The sequence below is a fragment of the Macrosteles quadrilineatus genome, unplaced genomic scaffold (assembly GCF_028750875.1).
Source record: "Macrosteles quadrilineatus isolate MER2022 unplaced genomic scaffold, UCM_ALF_1.0 Scaffold_2__2_contigs__length_208266976, whole genome shotgun sequence".
In the NCBI taxonomy this organism is placed as follows: domain Eukaryota; kingdom Metazoa; phylum Arthropoda; class Insecta; order Hemiptera; family Cicadellidae; genus Macrosteles; species Macrosteles quadrilineatus.
The window spans coordinates 139,869,696-139,889,504 of record NW_026542595.1 but is presented as its reverse complement, the minus strand read 5'-3'; the positions used below and the strand labels follow the sequence as shown (position 1 = coordinate 139,889,504).

The following is a 19,809-nucleotide window of genomic DNA, read 5'->3' as shown; positions in this document are numbered from 1 at the left end:
GTCCATGTTGATCTTCGTCAATGATAACGTAGTCAGCATGGTACTACCCATTGTCACCAGTACGTTTACAAATTTCAGTAATTTTTTATAGAGATACAATTTTGTTTACAATAGGTACTTAAGAACTGCCTGATTTTCTGCATAACCTCTCTGTCACAATTTTATTTGCCTCAATTGGCATTAATTTGGCTAGTTACTGTTATAACGTAAATTATATTTACCTGAAAATATGCAGAATTGTAAGGCCTAATGTTGTTCAGATGGGTTTTTGTTTCCCTTGAATGTGAATAATGCGAATCCTGCAATGCAAGTTTTATTAAGGTTTCTTGGATGTAGTCATATTATTTTAAAATCACTTGACTTTTATGAAAACATATATAATGTCCTTGCCGTACCGGATTAATTCGGCCTTAGAGGGGTTTCCTTTGCAAATCATCATAAAGTTAAGTCCGTGTTTCCTACAAAATAGTAGCACTTCCGATAACATCCTTGTTCATTGTTTGTGGGAATCTTCATATTGTAGGCGTTCTTCTTTTATATAGGATGATAACGATAATATTTTTAAAAAGTCTCGATTTCTGCTACTTGGTGGCGTTCTATGACTTTCCTATGTTTCCTTGGAAAGCAATTACGACCTTTAAGGGCAGTTTATGAAATAATGGATAGTTTTGCGCTAGTTTTCTCGTCATGACGAACATTTTAAGTATATGGTTTATGGGGGTGTGACTTGTAGTTTTCACAAAAGTTCATGTGTACTTTGGGCTTTATATTGATCAACTAGTGGCTTGTAGGGACATAAGTCCCTAAAAAGCTCAAATGTAAAACAAACTATTGTAATATTTAAACAAACTCAGAATAAAATTATCTATGTGTCAGAATCGATACAGTGCTACAATACTACATGTACTCATATTAGTACCCTGGCCCAGTTATTATTTCTAATATTATAGCTCTACTCCTTTTGTAAAGGCACAACTGAATTAGTGTAAAGGCTGCCCTAGTTTCGTTTCTGATCAACATAAAATATAAACTACTCTCTGTGTCAGCTTATGTGGTGGTATTCCTCCTAAAGCTGTGATTGATTTTATACACTCTTTAAAATAGGCCAATTTAAACGTTCAGTGGGTTCATAGTTTGTTAAGACCATAGTAAAGTATTTATTTGCTAATCCGTTATAATTTTTAAGTTAATAACATAGCGCTGTCTGCTGTTATGACGCAATGTACAGACAGCCGACAGCTAAGCCATGTCAGCTATAGTCATGTTAATAGTAGATTATTTTTCATTCAATGGATGTAAATTTTGTTTGAAAACATTTTACCGGTTAAATTATTTATTTAGCCTACAGTTAAAAAAGCTAATCATCGACTGATTACTAACTCTTTTGCCACTGGTTAGGGTTCCATTATCATGTTAATGAAACCAATCAAGAAAACAAATTCATCAGCATTGATATAGGTACATATTTTTGGTTAGTGAAACATAAAGAATAGGAAACTACCTCTAGGGTTTACTGTTATAGATTCTCTCTTTACTATCTACATAGATTGTATATATATACAATGCATGTTGGGCTATATTATTTTAACCTTTTTTTCCTTGGAGCAACAGACAGTAGATACCTGGTTAAAATCTACTCCAAACAATTTTATTTTTCCGCCCATTGGAATTTATTATAGTAATTAATAAAATGAATATATGTATTGCCTGTACAAACCTATTTCAAATTTTATTCCCAGGTTATTCTCTAGAGTAACTGTTAAGGTTGTTCCACTCGATACAAAGTATAGATTAAACACTACAATTACGTGTCAAATTAAATGTTATGAAATTTAAAACAAAAGTTTTGAATAAATTTTCAACATATGTTTTGAAATAAAAACAAAACAGAAGTTTTCTAACTAATCTTGCATCGTTGATTATTTAGTCAACGGGGCTATTTCATGTTAAACATTCCTTCAGCACAACAATAACCTACAAATGTGAAGAAATGTAATCAAAGTAAAATAATTTTGTAAACTTCGTGAACATATGTTTAAAAAAACCAAAGCTTAATTAAATGTTTCAGCCATTCTACTTCCATTTACTTTGATTTTAACCATCTCCCACGATTCTACTAAATTTCATGCGCTTGGCTAATTTACATACAAATACACAAATTGAAATGAAGTTCGAATCATGTAAAAACAGTTCTTTTAGTTCGTCATTTGCTTGTGGTTGTGGCATGTCCATTGTGGCAACATGCGTTGAAATGTCCATTTGTGGCCTCCTCTGCAAAATGAAATGCGCCACAATGCATGCAAGTGCTTTAAGAGGACCTATATTGTGAGAAACAACAATCAACTAATTTTCCAGCGTTTTTCTAAAACGGCTTCTGGATTTCTTTCACAATTAGGCCCTACATGACGTTCTCTTTTGCATTTCTTAAGTCTGTTGAATTCCTGGACACTCTTCCACGTCTTGCAGGTCTTCCCCTACCCTGTCTAGTTACTTCACTCATTATAAAAACGGAAAACAAAAAAATTAAACACAATCCTTTTTGAAACATTATTTACCAACATTGTCTTTCGGAATAAATTGCAAATAAATAAGTAACAGCTGATAGAATGCAGACGTTTTTCAGTCCCCATGCATTTCTTATGGTGGATATTTTAGTTATATCTCGTTTTCTGGTAGCTTTATGGGAATTCTGCTATTTTTCCCGAGTCCCTGGGGTCAATACCTTTAATTTAAGACCCCTCCCACTTTTCTGCGACTTACCAGACGTCCACAATTTTCTGGTAAAAATTAGGTCTTACAGAATTATATATATAGATAGATATTTAATTTCCACAAAATCAGTTAATGTAACCAATGCGTATCGTTGAATTGAAAAACAAAGAACACAATTAAATTAAACAGCTGATGTAAACAATATTATGTTCTTCGTAAGGATAACATGGGAACTTAAAATGCCACTGTGGCAGAGGCCAAGGGACTTTTTCAAAAATTGTAGGCCAGTTTGCAAATCTACGCAACACGTTCTTTCCAATGAGACGTCAGTGGATAAAATCGGTTAAGAAATGGTGGAGGATTCAACCGACAAACTTCGTGTTCGCGTATTAATTATATAGATTTCATATGTGCATGAAATGTTGGTGTGAAACCAACTTGTATAACTTTAAGCTAAATGGTTTAAGTTACCTGGCTTCGTCAAGTGATCCTTCATCAGTATTACACTACTATAGTTTCGGACTTGAAAATAAGTCCATCTTCAGAAAACGTCAATAGGTCATCTAACCAAATTGGTTAGATGACCTATTGACGTTTTTGTTAACCTGAAGATGGTCCTCCAGAGGCTATCTCACCATGTATACCTTTGAAGTAGAGGCTATATTTATTCCCAAAAGGTATCAAACGCCAGCTCCTGATCAAATCTTTTCTATCACTTTAAAGTTTGTTTCGTGTTTTTAGTCTTCACGTACAGAGACTTAAATCTTTGTATTAAATTGTTAGCAATCATAAATCGTGGACAGAATCTTCCACAAAAGATAAATACAATATAGTTTAACACCCTAGAACTCCTTAAAAAAATATGTTTTGTTAAGGCTTCGTCATAATGTTAAAAATACTCAATACAACAAATTCATTAATTTTACATATGTAAACGTTGATAGTTGTGTGCGTATACATCTAGTCCTCTATATTTTCTATGTACACAAATGCTTCTGTATACACTTTTTTGCAACTCACAGTAACTGAGAAATATTCTAAACTGGTGAACTGTTTTTATAAATTTTTGCCATTATTTCTCAACCCGTGCTTAAAAAATTAGTGACTCGTGGATAAATCCAGATACAGAATTTAATCTAAATCGGACCACAGGTTTTGTCTGTAGCTCTGTATCTGGATCATACAAGCGTGTATTATATAACCTGATATTAGTCAAAATATGTTTTATTCTATAACGTTTAATTTAATTAAACATAAAAGTCATGCTCCCTCCATTTTTATGGAGTATTCAGTCCAAAAATGTAATAAATTTACTTGTGCATACATATTTATTTCTTTTTAATAAATAATTGAGGTGATGCAATACACTTATGTAGGCAGTCGCAGCAGTCGAATCCGGGCATAGCGCCTAAAGTTTCACGAACGCAAACCGCGCAACGAGTAGCTAAATGAGCCGTAGAGTAAGTGAGCCATCTAATATTTTGAAGAGGGTTCACTTACTCTACGGATCATAGTGCCAATGAACTGTAGAGTAAGTGAGCCATCTAATATTTTTCTGCAGGCTCGTATAGTATACGAGCCTATTCCTATAATTTATATTATTCATTATTTTGGCTCGTATACTATACGAGCCGATTCCTGAATTATCAAATAATTCGTAAGCTTGGCTCATAGTCACTATGATCTGTAGAGTAAGCGAACCTTCCTACTGTATTTTTAAATATAATACACGAGGCTCATAGGCACAATGATTCGTAGAGTAAGTGAACCCTCTTCATTTATTTTTTATTTTCGATAGGCTCGTATAGTATACGAGCCTGTAGTGCAAGTGAACCTTCAATATTATTTAAAAAGCTCGTATAGTCTATGATCTGTAGAGTAAGTGAGCTGTCCCCGTTTTTACTCTCACTTGAAATTACAGTATCGGGGGAGCGAGCCTTGCTCGGTTTGATCAGACACATTTTTATTTTTTAAGTACCATGACTAAAAACATAGATTCTAATAACATTTAGTTTTAATTTTAACCACTGGCAGTTACACTCATATAAACTGAAAGCTCAGTTTTTTGACGTTTTGAATTTATAATGGGCAGTAATAATGAAATGCTACGGAATAGTGTGTTTACTGTGAACTAAAGCAAATATTATGTCCCCTTCAACAGTTGTAGTATGAAAATCTTAAAAGGAAGAAATAATTTTAAAATCTTCAATATCACATTTTCACACCCAGTTACTATTAAATTGTCTGAGATAATTCAGCAGTGTCAATAATTCAATAAAAATAATGGTTAGAATTATATCTCATGAACCCCAACAGGAACACTGTAAACCCCTGTTCATTCAGCTACAAATTCCAACAGTGATTAACATTTATTTATTTGATTCTGTATCATACGTTCTAAAAAATCCCAACTTAATCAAACAAAATTCTCATGTTCATTATACAAGAAATAAAAGCGTTGCTACCATAAATTTTTTCAGACTGTCTAAAACTATTAAAAGCCATATTGTAATCTCACTAAAAATATACAACAAGCTAATACCATTGACTATACACCTACATTTAATAGGAAAATATCCTGAAAATACTTTTAAAACTAAATTCTACAGATGGCTTTTGAACAACCCATTCTATTTTCTAAATGATTTTTTTTTAAATGTCTGGTATTAATTTTTAAGTAGAGTTAGCGAATTGACCGAAGTACTGTTGGATTTTGTTGGTTATGCGGTTTAATCACTTCCATTATTTTCAATGCCACGAATTTTTCTTAAGAATAAGATTATTTAATTATAATATTTAAAATATTTATTGTAAAAATGTCTCATTTTATGTAGTTAGCTATATTGTATCTTACTGTATTTATTAACTGACTATGCTATAAAATTTAGCAGTTCTATGACTTTGTCAATAATTTGTGAAAATTCTAAGGACAATAAACACATTTCATTCATAGTACTATAACAATAATTGTTGGTCCAGCAACACTATACAATGTTAGTGTTAGACACGTATGTTTAGTTTCCATTTTTACCATCCACACAATTTGCAAATTAAATTTTCACAGAGAAGTTAACACCTCCAAGTTACAAGTTCATTTAATAGTGCCAGTTCAGAAATATCTGCATCATTAATCAAATTTAAGAGGGGAGTTGTAAGGCAGGAGTTAAGCAACAACTGAGTAACAAATTGTTTGGCAGAGTGTCGCAAAGATGGCTTCAGGCCAATCTTCTGACTCGAGTTACTCGGGAATTCCAAACTCCAATACAACTGGCATGCTTTTGTTTACGGTTTAACGTTTTGGAACTGAGCATTGAAACGTAATTCCACATACATAATGACTGATAATTTGTTGTAAAAAAGAGTGATATTCGATATTTTGTAAAAAAATCAATTTTTTTGTCTTTGCAACTTATGATATGTATGATAAGACGACAAAATATTAATTATAAATTTTTTATGTTCAAATCTTAACAGCTAGACAAACAAATACACAAAATAGGTAACCCACACAACTTTGATCCTAGCCTCATAATCAAACAAGTTACAAAATTAGTCTTCTGATGGTTGGGACTTTTTCATTTAGTTCATGAATATGTACCCAATAAGGTGTCTGAAAAGAGAGACACTGGGACATGGTACCATTCACCAAATTTATATAGGCTACACAGAGATTGTTTCTTCAACACAAAAGAAAAGGTCAAATTCTCCATAACAGGATTTACGACATAATACTCACAGGTTTTTCCTTTTTTAAGAGTTTTAAATCTTTAAGTATTTGTTTGAAATTCTACAACTACAATTTGTAAGCTACATATGGTGTGTGTTGCTAGCCTAATGGTCAACGTCTCAGACTTTGGTGCGGGTTAGACTCCAGGCCCATCCACAAAATCATATGGGTTTGGACTGCTTTCCCAAAAGGCGTTTGGTGTACTCTCTTTAAAACACTGATAAAAAAACCATCACTTTCATACAAAGACTTTGCCCAAAAGCATGCTGAGAGAGGAAAAATTCATGTTGCTAATTAATTATTAAACCTACCCCCACTCATTATTCACCATGTAATATTAAATCTCTACCTTACGTAAAAGCAGAATAAGCTTAGATCTTAAAAATAAAATTGTATGAACTGAAGTTGGGTATTTCTAGAGGCAAAAGATTTAAGTGCCAAAAACATTCGGGAGATCAACAGTTGTGTATTAACGTTAAAATTTTGTTTATGAAAAAATTTCAAATACAGTGTTTAACAAAAAATCTGTTTAACGATTGTCATGAATAAGTGTTCAATAGAGTATCAAGACAAATTTAAAACACACTTCACCCCAAGTATGAAATATATTTTAGTATATCTCAAAATTATATTTGAAGTAGGCCTATATACAAACTTACTCAATTTTATGACTGTTGGTGTTAACAAAGTTTAGTCAAATAAAGTGATCAACAACAATGAATACAACGCCAATTACAAATCACCGATAAACGTCATTTATTGTTTAATTATAAGAACATAAAAATATAAATAAATAATTGACAATAAACAACAAGGGCATTATATTCTTTCATGCAGGCGTCTCAGTATGAGACAATAATAAGATGTGTCGGTAATAAGCTCTTCTGTGTTTAGGATCCCCTGTAACAAAAACAAAGTTTACAGTTACTTTCACGAAGACAAAATTTGCTCATTCTAGGATGACTATGGGTACCATGGCGTATAAAATAAGGTGGGTGCACGCGCATCCCCCCCCCTCCAATCAGCCAAAGTGTGATGTAGTGTGCAAGGCACTATAGCTGAGTGGTATGTTACATAGGAAACGCTAGTCCACAGACGATTCCTCAAGAATAATCCAGTGTATTTGAGAGGAATCCTCGGTCGACTAGCGTTTCCTATGATACACTGTCACACGCTATGTTGTGTTGGAGGCAAATATGTTGGTTTAGTGCTTGGATTTAGTATATATCATTAAGGTGTTATAAAATCTCTACATCGTAAGTTATAATTAGCTGGTATTGCCATATTTCCTGATGTAAATACAATCTTGTCAATTTATTTGTAGGCCTAACTATTTATTTTCGGCTAAGGCTATTTAAATCAGAGGTTTTTGAATATATAAAACATAAACTGTAGGAGCTGCAAAAAATATTGTAATACAGTACAAACTACTTGTATGTGGTTACCTAATAAAATATATTGCTTGTTAGGCAGCCATAGTTACATATTTACTGTTTTGCTGTTTTTCTATTAAAAAGGTACACACTATGGAATGTTCTACACTACTATCATTGAAACACTGGATGACACCACATTCAATATTAAATACATAACCTTGATAACAAGTCATATTTCATCATCCCCATGAGGCACTTCTTATCAAGGTTCTACTGTATATTGTATATATAGCCCTAACACTAATAGAGTTATATTTTCAATGCTAATTCGTAATGAATTTCATTTGAAAGTCTATAAGAAATTACAAGAAAAAATATGATTTTATAAAATAAAACAGGTTTGGCTACTGTGATATTGGATCATATGTTTAATAGTCTTTATTTTATTGTCTTGTTGAAAGCATATGGTTTGTGTTTGTTTATGTTTTTAACTGTTTTTAGCGAATTTCCCATCAATTATCAATTATTTAGGGAATAAGCCATTACCGTAGTACTCATGGTAAGACCTGGACACGAGACCGATTTTTTTTCGTTTCGAGGTCCCTAGAGGCGAAAAAACACCATCCGTTCAAATTCATATATATATATATATGTGTCCGTTAGCTCGATAACTCAAGCGAAAATGATCCGATTTTGATGAAATTTGGTATAAACGTGTTAATATACATTTCGAACGAGTTCGCGAACCAGCATGATCGGACTATGGGAACAGGGGTTTACAGGGGGTTTTATGGAGTAAAAATAAGGTTTTCCCATTTTTTACCCAAAAAAATTTAATTTAGCAATTTCTTTCTAAACCATTTTGTAAAGCTTAAAAAAAACAAATAATTTAGTACATTGAACCGTTATTATGTGCCTAATGGTTAAAGAGAAAATTTAAAAAAAATTTAGGCCCTAAATTTAAAAGTTCCCACGTTAGTCTTAAGGAGAACAAGTAAACTGTTGTAGTTTGCTTGTTTATGGACATATTTTGATCAAATTTGGAAAATGTTTTTATTTCTTACTAACTATTAACATTTTACAAAAAAAAAACAGTTTTACCCTCCCTGATGCAGCAAACCTAAGTACGTTAAACTAATTCTAGTTAAATCTATATATATAAAGCTCAAATACCACTGACTCATTCATTCATTCACTCACTCATCACAAAATCTCAGAAACCACAAGACCTAGGAACCTGAAACTTTTGGGTAGTAGACGCTCACTAAGAAAGGATTTTACCGTCCGACCTCTGGCTCTGGAGTTTCTTATATTAACCTTATGAGAAATGGAATTAATGAATCTTAACAGCTGTTTCAATTAAACAAGTTGGTTCTGTTCTATAATGTTCAATAGCATTAAAGTTACAAGGATTACCAACAGGGTGCAGCACTATTATTTCTTTTACATTTATGACAAGAACTAATTTGCAACCAAAAGGTGAGTGAGCGTAGCGAACGAGCTCCAAGCTAAAGGTGAGTGAGCGTAGCGAACGAGCTCCAACCTAAAGGTGAGTGAGCGTAGCGAATGAACTTCAACCAGGACGTGATTGAGCCATGCGAACGAGATCATCTTGAAAATTAAGAAGTTAAACGAGGCAAAGCCCGTGGGTTACAGCTAGTAGGAAATACATGTTATATTTTTAAGTTGACATTTTAGTGTAAATCCAATCAGGCAAATGGAAATTCCTCGCTTAGTCTGCAGGTTTGCTGCGGGGGGGGGGGTTATTATCTTTCTTTAACAAGTTTGTTTTATTATGTGACTATACTACAGCTACCATGTGACGTAGCTGTGCGAACTGGACGAATTCGCACCTCGCTATGCACATACCTTCTTTTCGGTTGAGACTTGTTTCGGTTTCTTAAATGTATAAACATAAAAATAACCTAAAAGTTTATGATTCTCAGCAATGTACAGACAAAACTCGAATTTTATTTATATAGAATTTAGAAAATGGACCCAGCTGTCTCTAATTATTGTCCTTTAATAAATTATCCTGGTTAATGAAACAGCGGTCTTTGTCAGTAACAAAGATGTGTAGCTCACTCCATTCTACACTCATATTTGGCTTAATATATGCACCTAAGTGGCGAACTCAGCTCAATTGATTATAGCCTAATAATAATAAGCAACCCTACGTAAAGCATCAGCTGATCTCATTGGTAACAAAATAATCATCCTATCATTATACAAATTCAATGATGCAACGATTGAATTATTGTCCCAACCACTGACTCATTGTTAAATTAAATTGGTCTTAACAGACCAATTAAAATTAGTCTATTACAATTTTACTTCTTTTCTCTCAATCCTTGAACCTCATTGGCCCGTTACTCGTGTTGTAAAGTAAAACGAAAATGCTGTTAAATAAGAAAACAATGTTGTTAATTGAATCTTTTTCATTTCAAGAACTGAACTGAAACAACTAGTTTAAAATACGGCCGGTCGTAGGTAAGACATAAAACAAATCTACTTTGCAAAAAAAACTACCTTGTGTAAATATGTTTCAGTGCAGCTTTATCTATACAGGGTGGCTGAAAAGTAACTTGCACCCCCACTTAACTTTTCAACCATTTGAGATATTTGAAATCGGTTTATGGCAACCTTCTTAGATATGAGGGGCTACAATAATTATGGTCAATTTAGAAAATTTTGCCCTTAGGGGTAGCGGGGGTTGGGGGTTGCTCAAAATTTTCAAATGACAAGTATAGTCAGGTTTGGTATAATTTTACAGGTCTTGACGAAACATAAACATTGACATAAAGAAAACCAAAATCACCATTAACTCACTAATAACAAAATGGCGCCCTAAAACGTTTCAAATGCAAATAACCATGAGGGTGGCAAAAAATAAACTTGCATCCTCTTTAACTTTGTTACTATTTGAGATATTTGAAATCGGTTTGCGGAAACTTGTTTGGATATGAAACGCTGCAATAATTATGGTCAGTTTTGAAAATTTTGCCCTTAGGGGTAGGGGGTAACTCAAAATTTTCAAATAGCAAGTATAGTCAAGTTTCGTATCATTTTACAGGTCTTGACGAAACATAACAAATAACATAAAGAAAAAAAGAAATCGGACCATTAATAACAAAATGGCAGCTAAAAATGATTGAGACAATGGTTATTTAAAGTAATTTTGAACTGCCATTTTGTTAATAATGGTCCGATTTCTATTTTCTTTATGTTATTTGTTATGTTTTATCAAGACCTACAAAATGATACCAAACTCGACTATACTCGCTATTTGAAAATTTTGAGCTACCCCCTACCCCCCCCCTTCCCCTAAGGGCAAGATTTTCAAAACTGACCATAATTATTGTAGCCCTTCATATCCAAACAATTTGACGCAAACCGATTTCAAATATCTCAAATAGTAACAAAGTTAAAGAGGGTGCAAGTTTATTTTTTTGCAACCCTCATGGTTATTTGGATTTGAATTTTTTAGGGCGCCATTTTGTTCATAGTGAGTCGATTTTGGTTTTCTTTATGTCAATGTTTATGTTTCGTCAAGACCTGTAAAATGATACCAAACTTGACTATAGCCTACTTGTCATTTGAAAATTTTGAGCTACCCCCTACCCCCGCTACCCCTAAGGGCAAAATTTTCAAAATTGACCATAATTATAGTAGCCCCTCATATCTAAGAAGGTTGCCGCAAACCGATTTCAAATATCTCAAATTGTTGAAAAGTTAAGTGGGGGTGCAAGTTACTTTTCAGCCACCCTGTATAAATAAAATTACAGTTTTGTCTGTACATTGCTAAGAATCATGCAGTTTTTGGTTATTCTTATGTTTCATAGCCTAAGAAAGCCGAAACAAGTCTTATCTCAATTTCTGTCTGTCTGTCTGTTTGTCCACTCTGTGGTTCCGTCTGTAACGCCAAAATGTCATTTTACGCGGCCTACTCCTAGAAAACTAGAGTGCCGATCAATGACAGTTGTGTAAAGTACAAAGTAAAAAATCACAACTGCAGTGGGTGATCGTGGATGTTGCTGTGATCTCGGAAGATCTTTCTGATTTTGCTGTGATCGTAAGAGAGGTTTAACTTACAGATGTAGCTAAACTCACCTTTCCAATGTGTCACTTTTGGTTTATACTTACTAACACTTCGACACCGATATCGGTACTGGTACTTTTCCTACTTAGGAAGTAAAACTACAATCGTCCAAAACCCCAGATTTGTGCGTTTTTGTGATTTTGTCACATTTCTTCCGAATGTTTGCTATATATATGTATCGATTATCGTTTAGAGATTACGTAATCTTTTAAATAAGAAATCTTTGTTTGGATAAAGGTGGTTTCTTCAAACTGTTAACATTAAAAGTTGCTTACAAATAATGCTATTAATAGGAAATAACTTATATTTTCAAAAACTAAAAAAAAAATTAAAACCAAGGGAGATTAATAATTTTGGTACTGCACCACATCAAGTGAAAGTTTTTTTGAGCAAACCATGGTGAGTTTTAAAAGCTTTAGGTTGTTAACTTTATATGTTAAAACATGTTTTGTGGCCTGTGTATTTATTTATTTATATATTTGCCAATGGATTAACACCTATTTATAATACAGTTTGATTAGAAGGACAGTTTGAATTGGTCATAGTACTATAGTTCTTTCCTTAAATGTAAACGTTGGTTTTTGGTACTGCTACTTTTCCTTAGAACAGGTGGTAGCAGTATGTATCATTTTTACGTACAAACACATCGCTATTTACAACTATAGTTATTGTTAGTGCTGCACCTTATTTCTTATTAAATTCAATTGATGTCTTACAGTAGGCCTATAATTTTAGCGTTTTCTGTCTGGACTCCAAAATGTTAGTTTATGCTATGAAATTATTGCTATGAATTAGTGAACGATTTTTTAGCAAACCATCATGAATTTTTAAAGCTTGGCGTTGTCAACGTATAAATGTTTTGTGGAATATGTATTTATTGACTTATTTATATATTAGTAGTGAGGTTGAGGTAGTATTTTAACTACTTTTAACCAGTGTGAAAAGTAACTTTCAACTACAGGTCTACCTTAGGGCTATGCCTCATAGATCTATAAAGCAATTTCTTTTATCATTAAATATAAAATATGGACTAACACGATCGGGTGACATTTAATTGCAAAGCATTCGTTTTGGCTTTGAAACTGTCAGATATTGTATTTGCGAAGGATTATATGTATTCCTGTACAGTAATAGTTTTGCCAGCATATCTGGAAAAATGCATACTAAATATGCAAACCAACTCCTTCTTCTGAATATTAGGTTTCAACTTACTACAAGATTCCCGTACGTAGAACGGACAAACGGCTAGTTTCTAAATATTAAATATTATAGCAAAAAATAAAATATAAACTTTAGTAGAGTTCACATAATTTTTAGGACAGCAATAAGTTATATCATATGATATAGAAGCACATAATCATTAACTAGGCCTATTACAATGACTTTACTCTTCAAAACAAAATTCCAAACACAGCAAATCAACAAATTAGTTATTGTTTTGTATAGGCTAGCTAGTCGAAACAGTCAACAAGACAATTCGAAGCAGTCAAAACTCAATATTTTCAATAAAGAAAATATAGTAGGCCTAACTTAAACAACTTGTAAACACAACAGGCAGCACATTTGCCTTTTTTCTCTTGTATAGAACCGTACAGACAAACAAGTACGGTAAGGATATAGAAAAAGAACCCCTGGAGAAAGCCAGTTTTCTGCTGATTACACAGTCTAGGTCGGAATTAAATTGACTGAGTAAAAAGGTAATATGTAGGCTAAATGTAACCGTCGATACACAATCGCTTGATACCACAGAGCGTGTTATTACCGTTGCATCAATGTTTCACACTTGGAGGGTTAAAATCAAGTTTTAAATCAAGTACCTAATAATAATATGTAAGAAGCAATAAGTTTATATAGTGAGCTCAATCACTTTACCTATTACAACTCGGTATGCATATTTAATGCTAACTATGACTGCAAAGTGAACCATGTAATGTTTATAGCATCTGCCGTAGCCTACACAAATCCAGGGATTTTCTAGGACATGCCAAGCAGTTTTTAGGGATAGGCTTACTTTATGGCAAGTATAAGTGAATTTTGCAATATTTATGATTCCCTACAGTGTGTGCAAATTTGGTGATTTCAATGTTACTGTACATAAAAGTACAATGACATATTCACAAATAACTAAGTACAAGAATGTTGTCAATAGGTCTCAGGGAGCTGGTCAGTAACCAATGAGAACCTCAGAAGAGGGAACACCATTACCGCAATGATACAAAGTGCATACATAGTTGTTCGTGGTGTAGTAGATAAGAGTACTCGGCTGATGTTCAAGAGGTAACCAGATCGAATCCCACCGGTGACACTAACTTTTTGTCAAAGATATTGCTTAGAATGTAATTATTTCTTAACTGTACATCTTTTGTTAGAATTCGAGGCATTTATAATTCATTAATTTTATTCATGTAAACTAATTTTATGAACAGAACTATTTTTTTATTAGTAAACGTTCATTTGATTTTGATCTTTATATCTTTTTTATATTATCAGCAAGTTTCGTTTGTTAGGTTAGGTTATGACAGTTTAATTTTATAATTAAAAAATTGACTTTATAATTTTTCTTAAATCGACGTGAGGGGCTCTCCCACAACCCCCGCTCCTTTGCAGAAGAGGTTCTCAAAGGTTTCTAACCAGCCCCCTGAGACGCTAGTCACTGTCGTCAGCTGATAATAGACGGACATTGGTTTGATAAGTTACTTTGAAACAAATTGAACAAAACATATCATATCACTTAGGCTACTTACACAATGATGTTGTTGATTGGGATGTGAATCAGTTTGACAAAGAATCCAATGAAGCCCATAATGCAAAATCCAATAGCTGTAGCAACAGCAATCTTCTGGAATTCTGAAAAAGCAAAAGTACTTTAGTTTTGCTTTTCAAAACACTTGCATATTAGGCTAGCCAAAAGTCAATATGGGTACTGGTTCTTCTTATAATACTCTGGTATTTATTCCATAGACTTTGATATCGGTACCGTAGCTTTACTTTGAGAATGGTTTAAGGGTCGATGTCACAGAATGGGATAAGTTATGTCTCCTTAAGTATAAATAAAAAATAAAACTGAATAAAAAATAAAATGTGTGTACTTACTTATTTACCTTATTTCCCAATAATATATTCCTTTATTTTAGCAATTACATGCATAATTTAAAAGTGTTATAATAGGTTACAGACGCATATTTACAGTCTGGTCACTTGTCTCCGATCACTAACCTAAACATCAAATGAGATGTCAAATATGGAAAAACTCTAAAAACACGACAGAGCTTTGAATATAGGTTATACGTAATACTTATTATTCGAATACCTCATCTGTTCAATCTTACAATTGGTTGGAATATTGATTTTTTCGACCTAATACGTCAGTCTCCAAATGCCACTGAGATATGGACTGTGAAAATGACGTAGCCCGTCAAAGCAGCAAAAAAGTTGTAAAGCACGGCAAATCGTTCCAGCCTTGTGAGTACCTTTGTAAAGTTGCTGTGAGTTGAAGTTTTTGCCAGAAGAAGTGTTGATTTAGAAATTATAATCAAAACAACAGGTACCGGTAAGATACACATCGTACCTAAATTAAGTTACAGTTCGGTCACTCACACTTATCTGACATATTCCAATAAAACTGGCAAATCATACGTTGGACTAGCTGTAGAATTTGCACAGAGCATAACCTGAAAATGAGGCCCAGTCTCGTCAACTAGCCTAGGAGCTATATAAATAATATAGTAAGATTACAGTCCGGTCACGTTACCGGAGCTGTTTTTCCGTGACTGGGCTGTAATATAGTGCCAAAATGTATAATAAACGCAGGTTGCGTTTATTTTATTATGTTATTTTATATTCTAAATTTAACTAACAACACAAATATTAATCTTTAGCTAAAAATAGTTAAAAAAAAAAACTAAATTGTTATAAGAAATTTGTTTCTAAAATATCCAGGTATGAATGAATTTCCGTTTTAGTTCTTTGTTATATATTTAATATTTGTCATTTACGATTCTATGGTCAGTTTTTAACCATATGTAGGCCTAAGCTCAAATTAATATTCGCATAACAGGATGGACGCATACTCAAAATCTTAGTTATATATAGTCACGTCGGCGGCAGCCCGGTCACGGCGGCGACAGCCCAGTCACGGTACTGATTAATAAAAATTAAGAAAAATGCATTGGTAATTTATTTTTTTTTTACAATAGGTAGTTTGAATTGTATTTCAATGTTACTGAACTTTTTTCAAATACAAGTATATATTTAATTAACTATGATGGATTTTGTTGACTTTTAAGTGGAGTTTCTATTTAATTTCACCTTTATCAATCACTTTTCATGAAAAAAAAACCAAACATTTAGTCTTATAAAACTATAAAACCTGTTGAAATAGTGTTATTTCCTAATTATCAATATGTTTGTTTTTTTAACAATATTTACTGCTTTTTTTTAATAACAATAGGTGTGACCGGACTGTACTTGGTGACCTGAAAAATAGAAAAAAAATACTAAATAAATATTTTAAGCTCTGCTGCTGATTGATTTGTATTTCTGAATATGGTTACTTCTTATAATAACTTAATATTAACAAAATATTTTATAAAAAAACAGTAAAAAAAATTTGCAAATTATCACATTCAGTGACAATGACCCTTAAGTAGCTCAATAAAAATAAACTAAAACTTTATAAACTGTATGACAGAAAGATCCAACCCGTTTTTGTCTGCTTCAAAATTGGCCTCTGGGGACATGAATTTAAAAAGTATGTTTGAAAGGTGTAGGTCTTACCGTGGCACCTACGGTAACCTACAGTAACTAAGCTCTCAATTATTGCAGTTATAATCGTAGGATAAAATCATTTGTTTCTAATAGTTTACCTTTCCTGTCGGGTTTTGTGCATCTCTTAACAAGTCGCAAGGAGTCTTTGGCGAACATACGGCCAGGTTCGATGAACTTTGTGATTTGATCCATTCTAGAATAAACAATTAAGATATTAATTACTAATTACCGGTAATAGAATCAGCGAGACTTTGGTATTATCTATCCGGAGGCCACCTTTATACAGCGCAGCGCGGCTATGTTAGGTTGGGTTATCATAAATGGAAAGAACATACTTTAATTTACTTACTGTCCAAATTTGACATGATCACAATCAGCGGCCTTTGAGTTATGCCTTCCAGAAGGCAGCGATGTCAGTGAGGATTGAGTAGAATGTGTCGCCCCTGCTAGCTGCCACACCAGATAAGTTACAGGCCCCGGTGACAGGTAATGCGTATGCTCCGGTCAACGACCTCATCTTGGCCTACTTGGAGGGGATTTGGTGGGCAAAAGTATGACTCATCTGGTATTGTTTGATTCATAATGAAACGAGAGAAGTCCTACAAACATATTAATAACAGCCCAACCTATCATAACCGCCGCAAGCGCACTGTATAAGGGTGGCCTCCAGATAATACCAAAGTACCGAATCAGCACTAGGTTAATTCAAAGATGACACTTGGGTTCAATTGCAAAGATAACTTAATATAATTAAAAAGCGTTTACTTAGAATTATAAAATTAAGAAAAGCCACTGGGGTAGAAACAAGAAAAAAATGTATGAACACATTTACAGCTGTTTGGACCCTTCCCTAAAAAAACTTTTTAAAATATGCTAAATCAATTACTGGCTTGGATACACACCAAATAACTTAACTTTTACACTGTAAACTGACTGGCTTCAAAACTGTGGTCGAAGCCAATAAACTACAGTAGGCCTATTTGTTTCCTAAACCTGAAAAGAAACTACTGTAACATAAATCATCACGCAACACCAAGCATAGACTAGGCCTAAGCTTTGTGTTTATTTTACAGAAAAACTATAGTATAGGCTTCTATATAATTACCAATTGCGCTAAGTTGGCTGTTAACCCTCTGAGTGTTAAGAGTTGAAAAAAGCGACGCACAACACACCCGCTGTGGTGTTATGCGTCGCTTTTGTGACTCACAAACATCGTTTACGGCGAAGGCTCTGGGGCTGACTGAATCAGATTGAACTGGATTGAGATTGGTATCGTTATTTTCGGCAGATTCTAAGCTTTCTCCTGATGTCTGTTTCTAGACGCTTTTCATTTTAGGTCCTATCATATTGCAGCAGACAGATGACGTGCGTATTTGTAAGCAAGTTGGTTAACCTCACATCGATGACTGATGTGTTTTATTACGTTTCTCATTGTTTTAGTGTTAAAAATAAAAAGTAGTGATATACTTAGTGTATTAAAAAGAAGATTTAAGTGATCTTGAAGGGCTGGTTGATGATCCTGAAGAAATAGGTAGGTAGTGATATTGATGTAGCCTAAATTATCAGTCACGAATCCGCATAAAACCCGACCTACCCTCCTCACATGCCTAAATAAGAACTGATTAAGTTAATTGGTTTCAAAACGAATGGATTGGATTTCATTCCGCATTAGATCAAGTATAAACAGTTGTTTGCTCTTCTCACTCAGTCCTCACTCCTCTCTCTTCACTCAGTACGGACCCGCCCAGACCATGCCATATTACCATTACCTTCAGTACCGCTCAATTATCCTTAGATTCGTAATCCTAACCTTCGTTTTACGGCCACTTAGGAATCTCTCGGACAAAAACTGATTGCATTTTTGGATTCAGTGTTAAAAATACTTCAAGTAGACATATAAAAAAAATTACATCATATCCCAGTGTAAATACGGTAAATATTTGCCCTATAATTTTTTAGAAATGTTAGGTACCCCACAAAAAATTGTTGAAATTTTTTTTTGTAATGTTTTATATATTACATTGAAGCCCATCATTTTCCAAACAAAATTATATATAGCCTAAAACAGTAACTTAAGTTATATGCCTACTATAGCTGTGTTTTTAAGTTTCTAAGATACATTTTAATAAAACCATGTGATTGTGCAATAAATATGCCAACATTAAAACCATTACTACTATGGACACTTGGAGGGTTAAATCATTCTGAATTAAAATTCCACCATACAGCGACTCGGCAGACGCTAGACAATGGTATGAGACAACACATACAAAGAAGTTTAAACCAAGCGTCAATCAGAGCTGTTTAAAGCTAGCATAAGCCAGCAGCAGTTTCCTGCAAGTTATTGCTGTACAACAAAATGTAGGTACAGCTCGTGACACCTAAGCTGGCACTTGGCCTAGCGCGGGCAGTGTAGGCGGGAGGAGGGTGGAGGTAGGGAAAAGACCGGACTGCAAACATTTCCGCTGCCTCACGGGGTTGACTCCCCTTGTATTATGTACTTGAGCGCCTTCATATGGGTCGCGAGGACAGTTAATGCAACCCGCATGACGAGACATAATGTTTTTGAAAAAGGTACTATTAGCGATCGGCCAAGTGCCAGCTTAGATGTCACGAGCTGTACAAACTAGGAATGCCATAGCTTAAAAGCCAATTTACTAAGCCACGTCACTTTCAAGAGATAGGCCTGTCATCCTCTCTGTCTTAGAATGCCTACAGTACCTCCGATTAGAATTCTGACATGTGTGAACCATTGCATAAGTTTTATGGTCCTAATTTTAAAATTGTAAAATTATTATGGTACAGAACCCCCACAGACAGCATTCACGAAAGTTTGGATTGACTAAGTTAACTTTAATTAACTTAACTCTTGTGGATTTAATACAAAAATGTCTACCGGTACTCATATGACTTTGAAATAAACTAGGCCTATTATTTAAAATAAAGCAATATCTCAAACTTACCTAAATTGTTTTGAAAAGTCTATGTATCCGTATCCCCACTGGCAACGTCAGCTAATCAAAATGACAGAGAATCGTACTTTGGTTCTTGGTTCTTTTCTTGCTTAATTCTTTTTCTTCACTTCACCACTTCACCTAGAAAGCTGTCGTCGTCATGAACAACTTACT

General features: G+C 33.8%; 1 protein-coding gene across 1 annotated transcript; it reads right to left on the bottom strand.

The window, feature by feature from the left end:
* Positions 1–7,171: 7,171 nt before the first annotated feature.
* LOC128987757 (protein transport protein Sec61 subunit gamma) lies at positions 7,172–19,809 on the bottom strand. The gene is made up of 4 exons (XM_054408768.1): positions 19,645–19,809; positions 16,780–16,874; positions 14,659–14,761; positions 7,172–7,339 (listed from the first exon to the last, which is right to left on the bottom strand). The coding sequence occupies exons 2-4, from the start codon at positions 16,871–16,873 to the stop codon at positions 7,330–7,332; spliced, it is 207 nt and encodes a 68-aa protein (XP_054264743.1). The 5' UTR covers position 16,874; positions 19,645–19,809; the 3' UTR covers positions 7,172–7,329.